General features: G+C 29.9%; 4 protein-coding genes and 1 long non-coding RNA gene across 5 annotated transcripts in view; 1 reads left to right on the forward strand and 4 right to left on the reverse strand.

Moving 5' to 3' along the window:
• LOC139988511 (uncharacterized) overlaps positions 1 to 10,607 on the reverse strand; it is a 63,663-nt gene extending 53,056 nt beyond the window's left edge. Inside the window, exon 1 of the long non-coding RNA XR_011800151.1 lies at positions 9,732 to 10,607. This is a non-coding gene — a long non-coding RNA (uncharacterized lncRNA). The remainder of the gene's footprint in view (positions 1 to 9,731) is intronic.
• Positions 1 to 16,224, reverse strand: part of Invadolysin (leishmanolysin-like peptidase, invadolysin) — a 210,228-nt gene extending 194,004 nt beyond the window's left edge. Inside the window, exons 1-2 of the mRNA XM_072006045.1 lie at positions 16,087 to 16,224; positions 10,627 to 10,937 (exon numbers count right to left, since the gene is read on the reverse strand). Of these exons, the coding sequence (XP_071862146.1) occupies positions 10,627 to 10,806 (180 nt within the window). The 5' untranslated portion in view covers positions 10,807 to 10,937; positions 16,087 to 16,224. The remainder of the gene's footprint in view (positions 1 to 10,626; positions 10,938 to 16,086) is intronic.
• Fech (ferrochelatase, mitochondrial) lies at positions 11,585 to 15,791 on the reverse strand. The gene is made up of 8 exons (XM_072006048.1): positions 15,657 to 15,791; positions 15,175 to 15,367; positions 14,872 to 15,093; positions 14,640 to 14,741; positions 13,151 to 13,316; positions 12,968 to 13,075; positions 12,081 to 12,245; positions 11,585 to 11,999 (listed from the first exon to the last, which is right to left on the reverse strand). The coding sequence occupies exons 1-8, from the start codon at positions 15,688 to 15,690 to the stop codon at positions 11,802 to 11,804; spliced, it is 1,188 nt and encodes a 395-aa protein (XP_071862149.1). The 5' UTR covers positions 15,691 to 15,791; the 3' UTR covers positions 11,585 to 11,801.
• LOC139988509 (EEF1A lysine methyltransferase 2) lies at positions 15,787 to 17,365 on the forward strand. The gene is made up of 5 exons (XM_072006049.1): positions 15,787 to 15,859; positions 16,003 to 16,071; positions 16,146 to 16,244; positions 16,716 to 17,131; positions 17,248 to 17,365. Exons 2-5 carry the CDS (start codon positions 16,016 to 16,018, stop codon positions 17,340 to 17,342), a joined length of 666 nt encoding a protein of 221 aa, XP_071862150.1. The 5' UTR covers positions 15,787 to 15,859; positions 16,003 to 16,015; the 3' UTR covers positions 17,343 to 17,365.
• Positions 17,355 to 22,552, reverse strand: Sosie (oogenesis-related protein sosie). Its single transcript, XM_072006050.1, has 4 exons — positions 22,030 to 22,552; positions 21,497 to 21,646; positions 20,107 to 20,241; positions 17,355 to 19,974 (listed from the first exon to the last, which is right to left on the reverse strand). The coding sequence occupies exons 1-4, from the start codon at positions 22,172 to 22,174 to the stop codon at positions 19,898 to 19,900; spliced, it is 507 nt and encodes a 168-aa protein (XP_071862151.1). The 5' UTR covers positions 22,175 to 22,552; the 3' UTR covers positions 17,355 to 19,897.
• Between the last annotated feature and the right edge of the window lie 1,073 nt (positions 22,553 to 23,625).

Here is a 23,625-nt window from a genome sequence, read left to right on the forward strand (position 1 = left end):
ATATATGTATGTATGTATGTATGTATGTATGTATGTATGTATGTATGTATAGGTATATTCCAATTGTTCAATCGATAGGAAAGTCCGTTCATTCATCCCTCTGGAGCATCTCTACAGGCGTACCGTCGGTTACACCGAGTCTTCCGCCCCATCTACCGAGAAACTTTTAGCGAAGAACGAGACCGACGTAAAGCCGGACCAGATTGGTTTACTTCTATGACCACTTCGCTTCGAATTTCCTTTGATCGTGCAGGATCCACCTCCGAAAATCTTTCGCGCTTCGTCCGTGAGGAAATAAAGTGGCCCTTTTCGATACCTGACAACGAAACTTTGTAACACGCTAAAGCCAGGATACAAATAAAGGTTTCTACAAGTGTTCATCTTGTTGGAAACTTATCGCTATCTAATAATACAATAATCCACATCGGATTTGTAAATATTGATTTTGACAAGAATTGATTGAGAAGCCTGTAAAAAGGAGAAGAAGAAATAATGAATTCCTGAAGAAGGATGTTTCTTATATAAATTAATAATTCAGCGCATGTAATTGTACTAATTAATAAATCTGTTTCTTTAATCTAACAACTGCGCGTATCTTCTCTTGTTAGTATAATATTATGGTTTGGATAACATCATTTGCATACTGCATTATAATATTAGCATGATAGATATACATAATTGGTACAATGATAAACACCGATGACTCTCCTAGCTATTACACTAATTTCAACGGGGAAGATACTGACAAAACCTTTATTCAACAACAATGATATTTAATAGGTATTATTATAAATACGATGTTTGCAACTAATATAAGAAAATGAGTATCATTAATCTTTAAATTAGGTTAATCTCGTATGTCTCAATCTAGCTTCAATTTCAATCAAGCAAAAAACTTCAAACGTATATTATGAGGAAATCTTTAGCATACATTCGAAACGAGAAATCACGCATATTAATATTTTCTTCAAATTTACGATAGACGATCGAAATAAACGATAGAGTCAATCGAAGATGACCCTAAGATCAATCTAAATTTAATTAAAACTTCCTGAGTTATCTTTTGTAAAATAGTAATATTAATATTAAAGTATGATCTGGCAGCAGAGCATTTACAACATATGTGGCAATAATAAAACATTCTCAGTCCTTCTAGTTAAATATAGAATATACGAAATTTGCAGTGAAATTTGATTGTATTTTATTTTAATAAAAATCGCCATTTTATAAGATACGCAAAGGCTTTTGAGTATCACTACAGGACCTCTTCAAATACACGAAGAATTTTTAATTAAGTTTGAATGTTCCTGTTACACAAGACAATCTTTTTGTACATATTTATTTATGTAAGACGTAAGATACCATGTAACCCATAATACAGATCTAAAATTATTAAAAAAGAGTATAGATTTTGAAAGATTCATCTACATGAAACAAAATGCCTTGTGATGAACTTACTAAGATTATCGCAGTAGCGCAGCAATAGATTCCACGTTCAAAGGACAAATGTACTAAATATTTAAAACTGCTCACCTTCCTAAAGATGAGATATTACATTCGTCTACGAACGTCGTACTAATTAGCACAGTGGCATTGCTTCGAACCTTCATGGTCCTCTCCCCTGGACTCTATTCAGTCCGCTTCGAGTTTACTATGACTACCATTGTCTGTTCAAACAATCCCTCGTGATTAATTCGGAACGTTTTCAGTGAAAACTATGACAAACCTGTGAACAAGCGGACAAGAATTCCAATGGAAGCACCAGGCGACTCACGACAATCAAAATTCCTAGTGACTATTGATCTGAATCATCATCAATGTGTTTTTCACCAAAGGTAGAGAGATAATTAAAAAAATAATACTTTTTACGTAGTGTCAATTCTTCCGTGACACTTGTCTCATAAAGACACAATTCTGAGCTATGTCCACATCTTCTACTATGTTGCCAATTACGTAATACATTTATGCGGTTAACTGGGAGTTGTTAAGACGCAGAAACGTTAAAAAACTTTTATCTCAACCATAGAAACTATCTTTTAAGATGTAGAATTGCGCAAAATGTTACACCATATCGTCAGTTTCCTAGAAAAATGGCACAACTAACAATAGGAAAAATATATTTATCTAAAAATTAGTTGGAAATGGAAAATTTACACCAGGAAATTGTTAATTATAAGCAACTATTTAACAATGAATTTTTGAACGAAAATTTTCAACGTTTTCAGATTTGGAAAATCTCTAACAAAATATTGTTTAAGGTGGTATATTATTGTTAACAAAATATCAAGGCAACTTTATTTTCGACTCTGATACTGTTCTTAAGTAGTATCTATAATTTTATGGGATAATTATCCCAAAGAAATGTTGTTCTCGCAGATTAGCTATCTAATTAAGAGCTAAATTCTAAGTTTTACGTTTATGGCGTAAGACAAATTTAGGTTTATATATATAGTATATATGTTAATTAAGTAATTACAACGTGAATCATTTTTGTATCGATGATTCTTTAAATATATCTTTTTTCTACAAGTCGACGATATGTAATTTACCTTGTAATATGCAGATATAAAAAATTAAATTGTATCTACCTAAAATTTTGCAGTAAAGCTTCAAATATTTTGTGTCACAGTCATATTACCGTAAAAATACAGTAAACCATTTGCATTTTAAGTAATAAATATGATACGTAATATGATATTTCGTGGCACAGAATTTCAAATAAAATTTATCTTGTTCCCAGTATTAATATCTGATATTGCCAATACTTTAACTAAATAAATCTTAATTAAATACCAAATAAATAAAATAAATCTGTCAATCGTAATTTATCGAGTGAAATACACAATTTATCAGAGTTAACAATTGACAATTGATCATTCCAGCGTAGATTATAGAGAAGAGACACGAGAAGAAAAAATATTCTAATTGCACAATTTGTGCTCTCGACAAAGAAGTATGCTTCAATAAAAATATTCTCGATATAAGCCATGGAAAAGTGGAAAATTGCGGTCTATTTTTAGGATCGATGGCATATCCCAAATAGACCGTTCTTTATTAAGGAAAGGAAGGGTTGAAGTTAGCGTACCGGCAGAAAGCCCTGGAAAAGTTTCGAATATGCATGGCTATGCAATTCGTGCGATCCCTAGAGGCGCAAAAGTTGAGCGGATAAAAAGCGAGTGTAAAAAGAAAGAAAAGACGAATGATGAGAGAGACAGGAAGAAAAAGACGAAAGAATGTTTCGCGCGCGAAGCAGTCGACCATCCATTTTCATTCGTCTACCAGAAGACCAAACTTTCGATCCCTACAAAAGGTATACACAATTTTGGCTAATTAATTCGAGCTCACTCAATTCATCTTTCAAAATCTAAAGATAAATTGAATCAATTCTAGTTATTCTAAGAATTTCGTTGTTACGATACGAGACCTGAATTATGATTTCGTCTCATTGATCGTTTACACTCGCATAATAGATTCTCATTTAGTGACTTAGTCGAAATTATAATTTCTGCAAATATATAGGTTTTGGAGAAGATCGATGTGTTTTAAAAACTGAATTAATAAAAGCAAATAATATAAAATAAAATATGTAACTATTATGTACGTCAGTACATTTTAACATAATTTATAATATCTATATCTATACCCTAAAGATAATAAAACCAAGTGATAAGAATGTAATATCGTTATATCTAGGTGTTATTTCCGCAATGTAAATACTTCAAAAAATAAGCAGTTGAAATATAAACTTTCTTCATACTATATATTAAATTTCAGAAATGAAATAAATACTTCATTCAATGTGTCAATTGATTTATGCAACTTATCGCGAAACACTAACAACCGTAAAAGAAAAAAATTTATAACAATCTATAATTATAAACCAATTAATAACCAATACCTTATAAACCAATATATAATTGGTTTTTCTACTAAACAAGAAATAAGTGGTCAACCAGAAAATTCGTACTAATTGTTAAGCGAAGTAACGAATATGCACTTCATTTGAAGTTATTTACAGCAACAAATTCGTTACGACTCTGTTTGCGGAGTTTAAAACTAGATTTATTTCCCCAAGTACACATAGTCACATACGTGGAATTGCGTAGCAATACAAGTCTAATCTTAAAACAGTGAATTTAATATCCGACATATAATACATACGTATGTACGTACATTTCCAGCTAAAATTTGATTTCAGCTAATGTAAGATAATATAATCCACAGGTAGAAAGTAAATCGTTTCGACTAAAAGTTACGATCAATTACGTAAACGATTTTGCTCAACGCGAGAAAATTTCGATTACGCTTAAATACGAAAATACCATTGCTAATCAGTTTGCATCGCGAAATTCGTAATTTCATTGGTCTCGTGCATGCAATGAGATAATCGATATTATCATTATAAAAGGAAATATTATTTCAGTATATTCTTAGCTTCCAAATGAATGAGAATGAACACAATAATATTGATAATATTGTACAACAGGAAAATGAATGATTTCTACGAATGCAAAAGTATGCGTATTAAAAATAAATAAAGAGATAGAAATAAAACAACCTTCTACTTATTGACAAGTTTTTCCCAGTCGTTCAAGGTTCTTCCTTCCTGCATGCAAATATTTCCTATAACGTGCAATATGTGTAAATCGATAAACGCAATCACAAAATTGATCAAATTTTCTTTATCATTTTTTAAATCACAATGTGGCACGATTTCGAGTATGATAATTTGAGAACATAACAGAAAATCGAATGCTACTTTCAATGTGCATTCATGAGTAGTCGAGTACATCCGTCCCATAAACGGTTATCGATGAACGTGCACATTATAGTAGCGCAATAAGAACTGCGCAATCAATCGATTTTCGGTAGTAATTCCGTTTTCATAACAGTCACTCTCGTAATAGCCACAAAAATAACGACACGCTTGAATTAGAAACCTACCTGTTTCCATCTATAGACGAATTATCATTAATTATTAAGCAATAAGATACAGTAACTTTATTGCCTACATATACATTAACATTCAAAAGTATCTTGATCTGCTTTGTATTAACATTCAAAAGTATCTTGATCTCTTTAACATATGTAACCATAATTACAGCTATTATATATAATTACAGTCGGTAATATACGTAATTCAATCACAAAATTATCACGACTACATATAGCAAAAGCTAATATGCAGAAAACGGATAATTTGTAATTGCAGGAAATGGCTACTTTAAACTAACTATTTTTCAGACATTTATTTTACTGGATACTAAATTCATTTTAATTTTTCTATATGTATATATATATATCTTTTATATTCATATTTCATAAGATCAATTTTAAAGCTAGAAACGTATTACAATCAAGTACAAAATTAATATATTCCTTGCCTTAAATTGTATCATGCACTACCTAATTATCCCGTTTCATTAAATATGTATAAACAGCTGAAATTAGGTAGTGTATTAGTTTGTATTTTTTAAACGAAGTTAAAATACTTAAAACTGGTATTATTCTTTTTTTTCTGAATCAAGGAGAACATAAACTACATTTTCTATTTTTATCTTCTAGAATTTTTTGAGAATGTAGTACGTATGTGGTTTTATAAACTAATATTTAAACAAAACTGTCGTGAGAAGCAACGACACAAAATAAACCTATAACTTTCGCGAATTCGAAACTCGAAGATGCATGCTGCATTATTAAAATGACAACAGCGAAGCCAGAGAAAATATTTGGCTAGAATCCAATAAAGGATCGCACAATTCCACCGTAACTCTCTCTCTCTTTCTCTCTCTCTCCCTCTCTCTCTTTCTCTTTCACCGCAAGTCCTTCTAGAACAAACCGACTGGATTAAATTATAAATTACGACAGAGAGCAATAGCAGGAAAAATCAACACGTGACGATGCGGCCGGATATTCTGAGAGGAACTTTTTCGAATTTACGGGTAGACGCTCATAACATCGAAATTCAAGTACACCAATAAACATAGACGCACTATATATTATACGCTGACACATCACGTCCGCCGTAAACTTTTATTCCCATTCAAATTCTCTTTGATACGATTTTTAAAGGTTGCTTTTACGAGCGAACCACTTTTACTTAATGATCGCCTAAAATTGCTAGAAAATCATTTTAGTACGCAAATAAGCCATAACGTGTAGTTCGTTCTATGGAAACTAATCAAAATATAAATGCAAAGAAACCATAGGTATAAACTTCGCTCTCTGATAAAAAGGTAGCGCATCCCATAAATTTAAATGTTTACTTAACTTCTACGTACGGTAAATTAATTAATTTTCGATCTTTAAGAAATTATATTATATAGTATGTTCTGTTACTGTAGGAACTTAAAAGGAACTGTCCTATCAAAACATAAACTTTTTTTTTTACTTGGTAGAATTTTTACAATCAATTCTCATTGAGAATTATCAGTAAATTATTTTGGCGTGGTACTGTAATTTGGATTATAAGTGTTTATAGTATGTTTGATTCTAGTTGAATCTAATGCTTAAATCTAAAGGGTAATGTCTTTTTAGTCTGAGGATCGGATCCGTCGTGTCAAGTAATTGGGTAACTAATGGGTTTTGGTGGTTGTTATCTCTTATATTATATCTGTTACTGAATTTGGATATTTCTTCTTTAACTGCGGGTAAAACATAAACTTTTGATAGGAAAATATATTTCTCAAAAATTATGAGTCGTTAATAATTTACTATACCTAATGAATGGAAAGATAGTTTTGGGAACTGAAGATAGAAATTAAAGGATTGAATTAAGGGAACGGAGACTGTGGCGGATAGATTATACTTCAAAGTTTTTAAGTGATCATAAACTAAACATCAGTGAAGCTAGCCAAGCGAAAACTCAACGAAATAATACTGTTGCTAGATCAAACGGAACAGAGAAATAAACATGATAAAACTGTTTCGTTCAAGCAAATTGAATAACTTTTGCTCAGAAAGGAAACAAACAGGTTAATAAAACCAGATAAGCTTGAAACTTTATTTATATTTAGAAATTACTTCGACTTTTCGGCGTAATTGCTTTTAAAAGAACGAGATTCTCATCAACCTAAAGTCGTTTTAAATAACTTTAGACATTTGTAACAAGATAAAAGTAACTAAATTATTTAACAACAAATTAATGTTACGTATAAATGAAGAGTAACTAATTTTTAAATTATTCTCGTGTAAGAAATAAGAAATGTGACAAAGAACAATTTAATTCAATAATAAAGTATCCATCTAATCGTAAGTTGTAATGTAATTTATTATCAAAGAATTGTATCTTTTCGTTAATTAAATAAGTAAAGTATTTGCATGATTTATCTTTAATTCTCTGATAAAATTATATCTTCTTACAAATTACCAAATAAAAAGTATTCTAAGTGAATTCTAAGCGAGAGTGTTGAATGTTACACTTATTAGAAAAGATACGCGAACAATATTACATTCTCATAAAATTCTTCGCAGAATCATATTTACTTCTTCAAAAGTAAAAGTCCAGCTACGTCAAGTGACATTGCAACATCTTTTCCTTCTCATAATTAACCGCGTTCTCTCAACTATTGTTTGCTACATTGTTGTACAACCACTCAGTTAATTCATCTGGATTTTTCTCACGGTGACACAATCTTAATAGACATAAAGTTTCTTAAACATACAGACACAAATTATAACACATTATCTTGGTATTAAATTAACAAAATAACTGTAAATATTATAAATTCTTCTGATACGAATATTCGTATACGATAACTGGATTCCCTTGCACAATAATTTGCCAATCAATTAAAGATTTACCAAACAATTATATAATAACTTGCCAACCTGCGCAAAAATTTGTTTAATTTATCAATAGAATTCAATTTTTAAATTGTCTTCTTGTAAGAAAAGAAAAATATAACATCAATTTTTCATCAATATTTTCCTGTTATCTTCATATTAATTCACCGTGTGGTCATCAATAGCTTAAAACTATTAGGATCCACCGTCCTCAATATTCATAGATATCATCAACTAGGCGTTTTAAACGTTAATTAAAATCAGTGCATAACGGTTCGCATGGTCGAAAACCGGACCAAGCGGAAAATTCCTCATCGCAAAATGACCTCGTCATAAAATTCGTTCAAAGCCTCACATCCATCCAGGTATCGTCCACCCTTCCCACGCAAAGGTATTTCAATAACTGTTCACGATGTCCAAAAAGTATGCTGAAATTAAACGTACTCGTGACGCAAACCCACAAAATTCATACTTTTTGTAACTGCGCTCGAGGAACGCTTGAAACACGCGTTTAAATTTTTCTAAATTTGGATTAGGTTTTACCTCAACTCAAACAGAACGGTTTTCAGATTTATGATACTTTACCAAGCTTACACTTATCCGTTCAAGTCTGAACAATCTCATCAATCCAGGCCAGATCAGGCTGTAGCGAGTTTATAAAAAAATCAGGTTTAAAATTAACACACTTCGAGTATCAGAACAAGCAAATTGGCAGAAATATGAGAAGATAAGAAAAAAGGACTTAAAATCTGAAGCATCGCCGTACGAAATGATTTTAAGCGCGTAATCTATGTACTTTATATGAGCCGCTTATTTGTCAAATCGGTTATCTCTACAAAACAGAAAGTAGAGAAAATTGATGATATTATACATATATGATTAGCATCAATCAAGTTCTTTAGCACTAAACAATTTTCTTTTTTTGTTTTTTCTTTTTTTTTGGGGGGGGGGGGGAAATGTGGAGTTAACCACATTGGCTTGTGAACAGCTCTATACATGATATTGAAATTGAAATTTATTGAGATTTATTGAAATTTATTGAAATTAATTGAAATTTATTGAAATATATTGAAATTTATCGAAATTTATTACAATTTATTTCTGTTACAATATCTTCAATTTCTCTTTCTCAATTACCAATTTATTGAAATTGTAATTAATATTTGCATTTCTCTTACTTGTAAATGAGACATCATTATTTATAACTAGACTGTGGGTGTTACAGATTTACGGATGCTTAAAAGTGGAAAAATGCAGGTAACGCACATACTGTGCAAATTAAATGAATATTACGTAAATACTAAAAGAGAACATTTAGAAATGTAATTACTAAATGGTGCAGATGTTAAAAGTCTTAAACAATGAGTTTATTAATAGATGCATGCATACATACATATATTCATATTAATCTTGGTTTGTGAAAAAGAATAAAATACTTTTTCAAAAAATACAATTTTAACAACTAACTGTCATCATATTTTTTCATTTTATACATGTAAAATATACGATCTACATGCATACGCGCGTGAGTTTAATACATTTTATTTTTGCATTATATTGTTGCAAATAATTTTGATAGAATATTCTCTCATAAGTCTCAATTACAGGCCTTTGTATTTTTACCATTATCACAGGCGTGTAACCTCCTAATTATTTTCATCGCATTTATGAAATCATCCCGTAATTCCACTAGCACCTATATAGCACAAAACCATAAAACTTTTTTTAATATCCAACATATAAAAGAAAATTCAATTCTACTAACAAAAACGTAACATAAAAGCGATGTAAAATTTTCGCTTAGATATTTTGATATAAGATGAAATCCGTCATTCACAGTAAAACATATTTCTATGGAATCCATATATCAAATAAAAATTGATTGAATATAAAAGAGAATCGATAAATCTCAATGAGAGTTAATGAAAAATAATGTAACCACTTACAAGAGAAACGAAGTAGTAAAAAGTCGTGCAACTAAACAGACAGGGGCGCGTGCCCGTTCCCAAAACACGTGGTTCAGCGGCGCATGAAAACAAGTTCACGGATACCTTTCTCCGCACGATCAAAGTCACATTCCACGGTAGACACATTACGCGTAGCATGCTATTTATTTCACAGTTACCGTAATACACTTATAAACGTAACAAACGCTACTAAACGAAACCAACTAACTTAGTCCTCGAAAAACGCCAACGACGTTTACAAAATTTCACATACGATATAAATCTGTTATTACGAACGAGAGATCTCGACAATCGAAACTGATTATCGAAGTCGACTTTCGATGTTGACATTTCATCTTATAAAGCAGACATTTCTAATCCTATTAAAATGGCGTACGTTATAATCCTATTAGAGTCATAAATATGGAGAAAATGTCAACACAGCGCGTCTATAATGTACATGTTTAACAACAGGATAGTAGTATCTGAAGATGTAGCGTATAGAGAACAGAGCTCAACGGTTCAGGTTGAAGTGGGGCGCACGCGAAATACAGGTGTGCGAGGAGGACAGCAAGAGCACGTGACACGTGAAACGCACGCTTGGTTGAAATCACGCGATTTTATACCCACAGAGACGAAAAATGGACTCAGAGGTTTGACGTAATAAAGACGAGAAAATCGTCGAACGAAAGAAAGGTAAGAAGAGAAAGAGCGGTGAGGAAAAGCGATAAAAGGGAAGTGGCACTGGCAGAACGAGCATTAGCAGTCCAGTTGGTTAGGTTGGTTGGTGTGCGTCTACCAAGCGAACAGGCAGGCAGACAACAAAGGTGAAAAGAGAGTAAGAGTGTGTAAAAGAGAAAAGAGAAGGGTCGAGGTCCTTTTTGTAGCCGCTTACCTCGTGCGCCCGGGGATGCTGGTGACTGCAGTGACGATGCTCGAACATTCCACACACAAGATCCATACCACACACCACGATGATGACGACGAGGAGCAATACGACGGTGCCGCATTGCATCTTCAACCGCACTCGAGCCGCCATCACAGACGACGCTCGCGCTCGCAAAGCATGACACATACTGAACGCGCCTGCCGACGCCGCGCATTTATATAAGCGTCGCGGCACCCAGCGCCGCGCCACTCGCGTTCGATACCTAGAGCGCGGCAGACGCTCTCTGCTGTCGCCGCGATAACTCCCTCGGGAGTAACCTGCAAAGAAATCGAAGGGTTACTGTCATAAATGCTGTGAAACTACTTTGTATTATACTCCTTTTTAACAGCTTATCGAGTAATCTTTCTCGATGTTTCTATAAGAAATCATTTTTCTTTGTTTAGTAGTTTTGATAGGAAAGTAATTTTATCATCGTTTTATTAAGTTTTCTAATTTCGAATAACATTTTTTACGAGAGTCTTGTTAGTCGTTTTATCTTTACGTACTGATAATCTATAATAATTTTTGTTTGAGAGAAATTCATTTTGTTTCGTATCACAATTTGACTGATACACAATTATTTAATGGAAGTAAGATGTTTTTGGGAAACATGAGAACATTGTATGAAAATATTCTTTTCCGAAAATTTAAATTTAAAAAATTGAGAGTATTATAATATCATTTATGTAAACGCTAAGGTATAAAAATATTTTTTATAAATATTCAAAAAATAGATTTGTTCCTAAGTTTGAAATATAATTTATGTTACATTGAAGTAATATTTATTCTGTAATAAATAAATATGTAAAAATACCTAGTGCATTTATGATATGACTTATGTTTCCAAAAACATACCAAAGGAGGTAATATGTAAAGAGTACTATATAATATATACTAGAGTTAAGGAAAAAAGAAAGCAACAATATTTAGAAATAAATATCAATATTTTATTCAACACATTATGTTACAGAGATAACCTGTATTTTATACAATTTCTAAATTGTAATTATTAAATATTTAACCTTAATCTCACTTACACTGATATTAATATGAGAAAAAGTAACAAATTGTATAAATTATATATTTGGTTTTTACATATACACGATATATTACATGTACGATAAATTAAACATTTTTCCCTTTTAATTTTTGCATATTTCTGCATACCAATTCTTGCTTTTTGCACAATTCTTACTAATGCAATGAGGGCAACGTGTTAAAAACATGGGACTCACTGGCCTATTCGATTTAAGGTGAGAAGCAACGATATCTGTTAAAGCTGCTATGAACGTAGGATGATCATTAGGTGCAGCGGTTCTCCGTATTTTTTCAATGCCAAGCTAAATACAAAAGAAGGTAAAAAATATTTCTCCGTAGTTACATTCTCTTTTTCTGAGTTAAAAGTAATATGCAACACTTACTTCCTCAGCTAATTCTTTGCAATATTCAATGTCCAATTCATGAAGAGTTTCAATATGTTCGTTAACAAATGCTACTGGAACTAATATAAAATGCTTTTTGCCTTGCTTTACATACGCTCTTATTGCGTCATCGGTAAAAGGCTCCAACCAAGATACAGGTCCAACCTAAATATACACAGTAATAAATCAAAATATAAATTAGCATAAATTTTAATGTATTTCGTTGTATGGTTTTAACTATTCGGTGGGAAGAAAAATGTGGCAAACGTTGTTTATTTTCAAGTGAACTATATCGAGGTGCAATAATTGAGATACAATTTCATTTAAAAAGAAATAGACTTTTCCGTAGAAGAGCATATAGCAACGGTATCTCATTTAGCATATCAAAGAATCCGTGAATTTTAATGAACCAGTAAATGTCAAAAACTTCGTAATTTTACTTCTAGCAGTTTCACTATGCATGATATATGTAGTGTGACAGAATGTAGTGTTCATTCTTTTATAAAGAATATGTCAATACATTGCATATAACATTTCATTTAACAAAACGTGAATAATTTCGAAAACTTGGAAAGCATCACATTCAGAATAAAATCAATATCACCTTGTGTTTTTAAAATATATATTTTCCTTATTGAATGCTTTTTGGTAGTAGTAAACATAACGAAAAGATTAATTTTAATATTAACAGCAATATTCGGTTTCTTGCCTTGTACAATCAAGTGCTAATTATTAATTATCAGTAAATAATTTAACAATGAAGTTACCTTTAAAATCTTATAGAAAAACTGTATTCATAAATTTATGCTCTTCAAATAAGGAAATATTACTTCAGTATAATTAAAAATAAATAAGATTTATTAATAAAACGAAAACAATGCCTGTACCTTTGATTGCCATACCAATTTGTATGGGTTGCAATATTGTAATTTTTCCATTACTAAGGCAACTGTACCTGCTACCTCAGATGCATAAGTATCGCCCCTAGATACAGCCTAAAATACAATGCAAAACGCAATGTTCAAGCAATTGTAATACACATCAATTTGCTCTTAATACTAAAAAGTAACCTTCAATGGTAGCGAATGAGCCGAAAATAAAATTATGACATCGCCCCTTATATCCTTAGGGACCTGAGCTAATTCCTCTTTAATTCTTTCTGTAATTGTCTCTATGAACAATGGATGCGTTGCCCATCTATCTATTACGCTCCACTTCATGTTAGAAGGTAATTTTCTGTAAATTATGAATTTCTGAGTACTGTCTAATACATTTTTGCACTGTATCGAGATATTAATTTATCTTATCATTATGTTTCGATAAATATACTTCAGAAAGATTAGTTATGAATATAAAGTAAAATACGCATTAAAATGGCAGCACATTTTATATTCTAATAAATTCTTCGTTTTAAGGTCTGAAGATAATTCTCTGTGCTTTTATGTTTTCATTAATTAAAATATTTATTATGTACATTAATGCATATTACAGAATATACAATCTTTTATATATCACGAAAAAGAATGAAAAGACGTGAAACGATAAGATATTGTGATCAATCTCTGTGATTAAATATATTTATTAGATTTTATTTATAAATATGTGTATATATATGTAAATTGATTAGCACATTTTTTGCAAGTTAGTTGTTTTTTTATTAGAAATATAGATAGCTTAGAATGCTTACAGTATATGCACACTATAATAATTTTATACGGTATCTTTATCAAATAAAAGTCGAATAAATTATCTTTATAAAATTCGAATTGTCTATGTTTAATAAGGAATCATATAAACACGAATAACACGTATAATATACATGTTTAAAGGTTTGCTTCATCATTAAAAAATTATATACAATAATTTTTGACATGTTAAAAAAATATTTTGCATAAAAAAATATTCGTTGCATGCTTGATTGCACATCTATGTATATCGTATTGTCCAATCTTTACTTATAAGTAAGCTAAGTTTTCTCAACTCTCGACGAAAGTTTCGTGTCGTAAATACGGAGATTTAAAAGACTAGTTGATTGTTTATCGGGCAGTCAAAGAGATTAATTATACCTTTCATACTAGCTAAAGAAAATGTTTTAAAAAATCAACTATAGCATGACTTAAGCAAATTAGCTATGACACGGAAAAATATATGCGTGTGACATCTGAAGAAAATGAAAATGTATGAGCTGCCTAATATTTTTTTTTTTCTTTATAAAATATTAGTGAAAGCTCTTTTCTAATTAGTTATCAAATAAATAATCAATATGCAGCGAGAAAAATAAAAATTAAATATTGTGTCAAAGATGATTAATCATATTAAACTAAATATTATATAATTTCAAATTGAAAACAATTTGTAGAATAATAAATAATTACAATTTTTATATCATACCATGTATGATTATATTTATAAAATACATATCTTAAAATATGTTGGCACTTTAATGCAGTGGTAATATATTTTAACATCTTCTCATCTACTTCAAAATGTATATAATACACTAACAGCTTTTAATTCTTTTATTGTAACAATATTGCAAAAGAATTCATAAGTAACTACCTGTTCAAATAATATTTATATATTTCAATAAAACTTGATCCACTTGTGGCACAACAATATTGAGGATACTGAGAAAAGACAACTGTATGTTCAACTCCATCTCTAAAATGAAAATGTATATATATTGCTTAAAAGAAAATTATTTGTTACATTTTATTAATTTTATTCAGTATTTATTTTCATTTGTTGATATATTCTACTATCTTTCTATATCTATATTTAGTATTCTTACTCTTCTATCTTTTGCAATGTATTTTCAGTAAGGGGATTAGCATAACGAAATGCAACGTAATGTTTATGAGGTGCAGTTTCTGGTGAAATATTATCCAATTTCTCACACAGAAGTTTACCCTGTGTGTTTGTCCATTCTAAAATGGGTGATTTGCCACCAATTTCTGAATATTTTTTCTGTACCTTGGGAGTACGGGACTTTGCTATCCAAGGACCTAATTGGCTGTAATACATATTGTTACATGGAATCTTAACTTAACATTGATTTGGTTGCTATAAAGTATTAAAATTCATCAAACTAAACCTTTGGAATGGCAGTTGAATCATATCGCGATCAGTCATTATACGTAATAAATACTCATGCACTTCTTCTAAATTACTGGGACCACCCATATTTAACATTAAGATACCAGTTTTTGGTTTAACATCATTTTGTTTTAAATTTGTTGTAGAAAATTGACGCCAAGGCAAAATGGAAGATTTTACACATTGTTTCCCTGAATACCGACATAAAAATATATTGAAAAAAGTAAATACTTAAGCAAAAATTAACAATACCAAAAATTATATATAAGAACATACTCTGATTTTAACATCAAAATATTTAATAAATGAAATAGTACTAGACTTAATTTTCATATTCTTATTTTATTAGAATATATAATTTGTATATTTTTACTATCTAATGATTTGCATACGTATGTGTAAACTACTTTAACTACACAATAAAAAATCTAAAATACCTATATACAAATATAGAATGTATATAATATATATTTTACTTACCAATTTGAAGTACGTTCATTAATTTACTGACCATTTTTAACAAATTAACACTTTCGAAAAAACAATTTTATTTGTCAAATACTTGCAAAGATTGTGATTCCTGCACAATCACGCTTATGTGGTATGTCTTATTCACTGTATCATTAAAATATAGGTTAGGCTTAGGAGTGAGGTTATGTTCGCGTAATAGAATTCCGCATAACGTAAGTAATTATATGTTCACGTTAAATGAAATTTTATACACGGGTTTTTGTTATAAATCATTGATTTAATGAAAATACAAAAGGTAACTAGGATTAATACATTTAATACATAATATTACGATTTAATTATAATCTTCGTACAGCCAAAATAAAATCATGACAGATGAAAACATTGAAGAACTTGGACCATCGGATTTAGGCACACTTGATTAGTAAGTAATACATACCGTATTCGTAAATGTCAAACACTCGATAAGCATTACTTTATGTCACAATTATGTTTCAGTTGGGAGAAGATTTATTCAGAAGAACTTGATAATTTTAAGGAACACGGAGATGTGGGTGAAATATGGTTTGGTAGAAATAATACACTAAAAGTCATACGGTAAGTTATTCGAAGACACGAAATTTCATGTAACAACACGAAAAGTACATGTATACAAGTGCACGTATATAATGCAAGCACTTTTCACGTAAACAGTACAGTATTTTACTCGTGAGACTAGTGCTGCTATCTTTTGTAAGATATGGCTACTAAAATTTGTATCATTAGAAGGTAATATCTTTAAATCGCTTATTCAAATTCAAATAAGATAATTTCTACTTGTTTTTATACGATTGAGTTCATAATTACAATAATTATAATAATAATTATATATGTGTATAGTAATTATATAATAGTAGCAGTTCCTATAATTTTATCCATATCTACATATTATTGCTTATAATATGATCAGAGCTCTGGTATAATTATTTAGCATATAATATTTTAGATATTTTATTTTTATATATCTTCTTTTTATATTATATATATTTTTAAATGTATTCCTTATTAATATTCTGTGTAATATTTCAGTTGGATTAGTACGCAATTAAAACTTAACAAAGATGACAAAATAATTGATATAGGATGTGGAAACGGAATGACATTAGTGGAACTTGCAAAACAAGGTTTTGAAAAATTGCTAGGTGTAGATTATTCGGAGAAGGCAGTGGACTTAGCTCGTGAAGTACTGAAGGAAAATAATATGTCACACGTCGAATTAGAAGTTTGCGATATACTCGATTCAGAAAATTTTAATTTACCGATTAACTTTAAATTAGTACATGATAAAGGAACTTACGATGCCATTAGTTTACATCCAGAAGATCCTTCGTCAAAACGGCAAAAGTATATAGAAAATATGTACAAAATTCTGTTACCTTCTGGTTACTTAGTTTTAACTTCATGTAATTGGACTAAAGAAGAAATAGAGAAACATTTTCAAAATTGTAAGTTATATTATTATTTGAAACAATAATTACATTCGTTAGTAACGAATTAATCTTTATTGTTAATAACATATATGACAATATTAATAACATTAATATAATTTACAATATTTTAGATTTTGATATCTTACACGTGCTTCCTGCTGACACATTTGTATTTGGTGGACAAACTGGAAACACTGTAACACAGTTAGTTCTCCAAAAGAAATAATAAAAAGATCGATTAACAAAATATATGAAGTATTCCATTTATTTACTTTTTATAATTGACTCGTGTAATCTACAATTAATATATTATTAAGAAGTACGGTGATACATATGTTCAGAATACAGAAAAAATTTATTAGTGCGTAATATATTCGTGCTAATAACATATTCAAATAGTGGAGACGAATAGTACAGTTCGTTATTATGCTACTATCAATTTACAAACGTTATAAAATGCTATGCATTATAATCGAAATAAATATTGCTGTCCATTTGTGTTCTGATAAATTCGCATTAACGTAAATTATTAGTATACATATTATTTAGTTGTATAGTTATTACATAGTTTGTTTCATACAGTCATTGGTACTTGAGGCATTATTGGCATATTAAAACTTTATATTATATGTATTTACGTATGTCTAACTGCTACACTGGGATTATGGACTTAAAATTTGCTAGCTGTAACTAGGAATAAATCGTGAACAAAAAGGCATTGTTTTTTTTACTTATAGATACTAAATTGAACGATCTGTAATAGTACTTACTATATTCTATTTGATAAAATTGTGTGATAGTAATGTCTTAAGTTACAACTTTTTTTATAATATATAGAATGAAGTTGTTATATCATATAAAATTTCATTAGGCACGTTAAATTTTAATAACTGAACTTTTTACAAAATTGAAATTTTAAAGAAATGTTCTTCAAAAATAAAAATTAGTAAACATAAAGCGTCCCAGTGCGGGTGATATAATCAGCTAGGAACCAAGATGAAGAAAAACAAATTTTTTAGCTTGAAACACTGTTTTCGTGAAAATTAAATTCGAAAATTTGTCGAATAGATATGGCTATTATAATTATTGACCCCACAAGTAATGTGATTTTACTTAACATAATGTAGAATAAATTAACTTAAAACGGAAAATGCAGAATATATTTTGCTTTCTTTGTTTAAAGTCACATATTTGAGAAAATTGGATTTGAAATAGAAGTGATCAATAGCCACACTGAGTGCACGTATATATGCTTCATGAATTTTGAAACTCAATTTTCTCGACTACACATGAAATAAAAAAGCATTATTCTCTTCTTCATCTTTCTCATATACGATATAGTATCTTCCTACTTGATCATATAATCTGTCTTGAGACATCTTGTATATTTATAGTTAGAATTATGTAGCGCTACTGAATCTTTGATACAAAAGGAGTAGATCATAATTTCGCAAAGGATATTTAAATGAAATTATATTTTATCATATAACACGATATTATATATATAATATAAAAAGTCAAATTTTTGTATTCTGTAAACTAGTATAGATCAGCTTAGATTATTCTAGAAATGAAACGACAAATTTTACATGAAACAAACAAATTCTATCATTACCTTCGATAATTTTCAAAAGAAGAACTGACTTCGCAGTTTAATTAATATAATCAGCATATCATAAGTACATTACAAAATATTTAAACGAATTTAAACATAATTATGGTATATATATGTTAATGTTCTATACTCTAAGAAAATTATAAACTTTACATGTACATGCAACTAAATACAATTAGACAACAAATTGCAGAACAAAGTGGTCACGAATTAAAATTCTTTACTTATATCTAAGTCGTTGATTCTAATATGAATTACCCGTGAATTACCTAATATTCTACACTAATATAATTGTTATTGAAAAGTTCCAAGTATTAATTATACGTATAAATATTTAAAAGATAAGAATCAATAATCATAGACATATAATACGGAGATTGAAATTACGATAAAATGTAGGTAAAACATTTTACAAAACCCTACTACAAAGTTTTACGAAAAAATTGCTCTTAAGTGAAGGATTCATTACATATTCATACTTAAATAACGGTATGTTATTGAAATATTTTAATTATCTTTAAGTATCTTAATATACCGTATAATAGACGTTTGCACTATGGAATAAAATTTAATTCTTAATAGTACAAAACAAATCTATGAGAGATTGTCGACATTAAATGTGAAATACGTATATTTTAAAAAATTAAGTATTTGAATTATGATAATACATATGTTACTAAATTGCATTACTATTAATTAGAAAATGTAGTGACAACAGAAACATACCATAATCATAACGAAGTTTATAGGACAATTAAGAATTAGAATATATTATGTTTTCTACCTATTGATGTTGCACATATTTTTTCATAAAATGAATTATCCAAAAATACAATAAAATATTTTAAATATACGTAACTAGTATTTATTTTAAATACACGAAAGATATATTTTTAAACACAACTACTTGCAATGAAAATATAATATATTTTTTAAAGTTATGTCGCGTATAAGTAATTTATTACTTTCCAAGTACAGTTATTAAACCCAATGGTAGTTATGAAACACATTTTTAAATTTGTACTGTAATTGCGGTAAACTTAAGACTATTTTCCAACTCTACACAATATGGTATTTTTGGTTGATTCATAGTTTAGAGTTTCAGCAATGTTTTAGCAGGTTTAAAATTTTGAAGAATTTATAAGGTTCGTCTTGCAATATTCAAATTAACAAAAGTTTTGTTTCATAATACTCAATGCAAGTAACAGAAGTGTTGTGTGAAATATGTGGACGGATGAGCTACCTGTGAAAGAAATTCATTGCAATTAGAAACTTTTTCAAGTTACATGTAATTCTTAATTTTGCGATTATGGAAATTTTTGCTTAAGAGATGACTCGATTAACAGGTTAAGAAACCAAGAACGTGATGACATACCATTGCAAAATAACACACCCTCTTCGTTATATCCTTCTTGACAATAGCAACGTTTTCCGGACATGGTATTGTTCCGTTGTATGCAATGTGCACCCTCAACGCATTCAGAATCATCGTTACATAAAGTATGTAACGCTACAATAGAAATATACATTGATCAGGTATCTTATTAATTAGATATAGAAGTGAATTAAATTTTTGCATTTACATTTATTTCGTTAGATAACTGTAAGAGCATTTAAAGTATTATATTTGTAATTATATTGTATAAATAGATTTAAATTAATAATGAAAAGATATCATACTGGAATATTGATACTGACTAATTCAAATTCAAGTGAAATAATTTTCAAATGAATACTTATCAAATATTCTTTTTTAAGAAAGAGATTATGGAACTTGTAATAAGCGTTTGGATAAACAATGTTAGCAATGAATACTTAAATTAAAATATATGTATATTACATTAAATGCGAAATCTTACGCGTGATGGCAATTTTATTTCAAAGTTTGACAGATTTAATTTAGAATTTCTATAGTATTCGTACACTGCATATCTTAATGGAGTATTATCATTTTGTTAAAATCTTTTGGACTTGCTACAACCAATATCTATATATTTATATCTGTTGTTAGAGCAGAACCAAATGTTCCTAATCATCGTAAAAAATACATTTTAACTTCACGCGGACGCGTAATTTTCAACCATTGTATTTAGGATAATCCTGTAATCAATGTAACAAAATTTTCAAATTACTTCTTCTCTGATATCTACTAGATTATGCATCTACTATAATAATTACTAATATAAATCTAAAAACGCTCATTCTAAATATTTAATTAAAATCCTAATACAAAGTAATTCACTACAAATTTAATTTCTTTGCAATTCGAAAATGTAATACGTAATACCTTTAACAGCAATATTCAACTAATTTTCTAATTATGTGATATATCGACCTTTATGTTTGCATCATGAAATAGCAAGAGTATATTAGAAAACAAGTAAATTGGTGTTGGGGTATAGCAAGCTACAATGATATTCGTAAAGCTTTCCAATTTGCATAGATAACCTCGGTACTGGTACCAACACCACCATATGTTCGCATATTGCAAGAGGGCACGTGAGTATATGCAAATGATAGTAGTACCTTGTGTACGAAGAAATTCAATATGTGTCTTTCTTTTTTAATTGAATCCAAGATTTATTTAAAATAAATATAACATAATCTCCGATGCACGATCTTAAATTTTCAAGTGTATAATTATATAAATTATAATAACGATCACATATGTATATAACAATTAAACCATAATAATTATAAACTCCGTGGATCGTTACAAATAAAAAAGTTCATGTTTCTAAAAATGTTTAGGAAGGATAAATTACCTTTGAATTTATTGGTACACGCGCCATTAAGAGGAGCGGAATAGTCTCCACAAAGACAACGTGTTCTTCCGTCACGATGATCCGACATACATGTTGTATTTTGGATTCCAGCGCAATCAGACTCCAATTTACATTCTCGAGCTTTCCCGACTGAAATTACAACCAATCCTTATGCGTGAAAGCGTTTTCTAACTTTCTAAATTTTGCTATTTTATTTATATTTGTCTAGAAATTATAGATCTGTCCAAGAATGATAACATTCTTTTTTATAATTTCTATTTGTTTAATACAAATAATATGAAATACGGCGGTATATACATTCTTTTGGATAACAGTGCTGTAAAGTAATACTTTATAATCGTACGAAAGTGCATTGCTAGAATTAGCAAACGGCATAATCGAGACCAATAAGTCACAAGAATTTGAATATCTGAAAAGTTTTCCTTTCAAATGCCTGACAAAAATCGCACATTTTAATATAATTGAGAGAATTGACAGATTGTTCCTTAAGTTGATAAGTCTCTTTGCTTAACCTGGCGTAGGCGGTGGTGGAGAATTTTGGTTCTGCGTTGCGCTGGGTTTGCCGAATGTCGTAAGAGCCCAAGTAGACGATGGTGATACGAAAAACACCAATAGAAGAAACGTCGCAAGTAATTGAAGATCTTTCGTCTTCTTCATTTTCACCGGATTTACTTGTTGCAGCTTCGATATATGTATTTAAGACCCGCCAAAATGCCTATTCAACACTCAGCTTGTTCACTAGTCACTAACTTTCGAAGTTACAAAGTTTCAATTGCAAGACAGAATCACTCGCTGCTGTTCACCAAGATATCAACCCTGACCGTCTTTTGTTGCAACGAAGTTAACGTCCGCACAAACTTTGCAAATTGCTTCGATGTACACTGATATCTAAATGACTATCGTTGTATCATTACAAGTAATAACGTTTAAATTTGCAAGACCAGGTGGAAGAAAAATTTGCTCGCTGTTGCTTTCAAGTTGATTTTTATTTGAACGGAATGCGATTACGTTCTATTCGAGAACTGCGTGCTACAAGGACGTTGGAAGGCCTTTTAAGCCTTTGAAGCATCCCCACCCTGTACCCCATGTGCTGCCACCACCGAAGTAGAAAGTACTCTACACCAAAACGTGGTTGGCCTACCACATCGTTGAAGAATCGGAGTATGCTTTCGCTCCCTTAAGTTTCGATCGTGGCAGGAGTTGTGGCCAGGAGAAATAGAACGGTTCCGTGCTAGAACAAAGCATCTCAACTTTAACTTCGTCACGATATATCGTACTTTCACGCTTTCGCCAAACAACTGTTTATTACGTTGAATAGATTGATTTTCGAAACTGCATATTTTCTGAATATTTTCCTACGTATTTTGGACTGCTTATTTTGGATTAGAATAATATTTAATTATTTAAAAAATTATCGATGGATTTTTTAAACTGCATATTTGCTACATATTTTGGGTTGTTGAAGTTGCAATTATATCTAATAGATATATATAAAAAAAAATTACAGAGAATATCGTCATATAATCGAAACGTTATATAATTAATTCTAAATACATTAAATAGATTTTACATCATTATATGCAATGATATTTTATAAATATTTCGTTACGTGTTTCGAACTATTGAAAGTTAGAATACTAGTTAATAAATATATAGTTAAAAATTGCAACAAATATTGTCATGTGATTAAAATGTCAAATATTTCGTTCTAATTATTATTCATTATGTGGTACATCGTTATATGTATATGCAGTTTGTAATGGTTTATGGTATTAATATGGTATTATCATAATCACTTGTGTGTAAAGCGATTACCGAAGAGCCTAATATTGTTATATTTTAGCGGGATATCAGAATTTCAACTTTGTTTGCACCGTGTTTTTTCATCCATGAACTGTTAAATTTTCCAGGAATTTTATTACAGTTTATTATAGTAAACGTCTATTTTTATGAGTGGATTTAACAAGGGATAATAAAAGTTTTCGTCGAACTCAACACGGTGGTGTTACCGTTCGAAAACTGCACATTTTAAGACTCATGAGATATACTACAGGAGCTCAAATTTACAGCTAGACAGGGTCTGAAGAAAGCAGAATAAAAGTAGTATA

This window comes from Bombus fervidus, chromosome 6 (assembly GCF_041682495.2).
Source record: "Bombus fervidus isolate BK054 chromosome 6, iyBomFerv1, whole genome shotgun sequence".
In the NCBI taxonomy this organism is placed as follows: domain Eukaryota; kingdom Metazoa; phylum Arthropoda; class Insecta; order Hymenoptera; family Apidae; genus Bombus; species Bombus fervidus.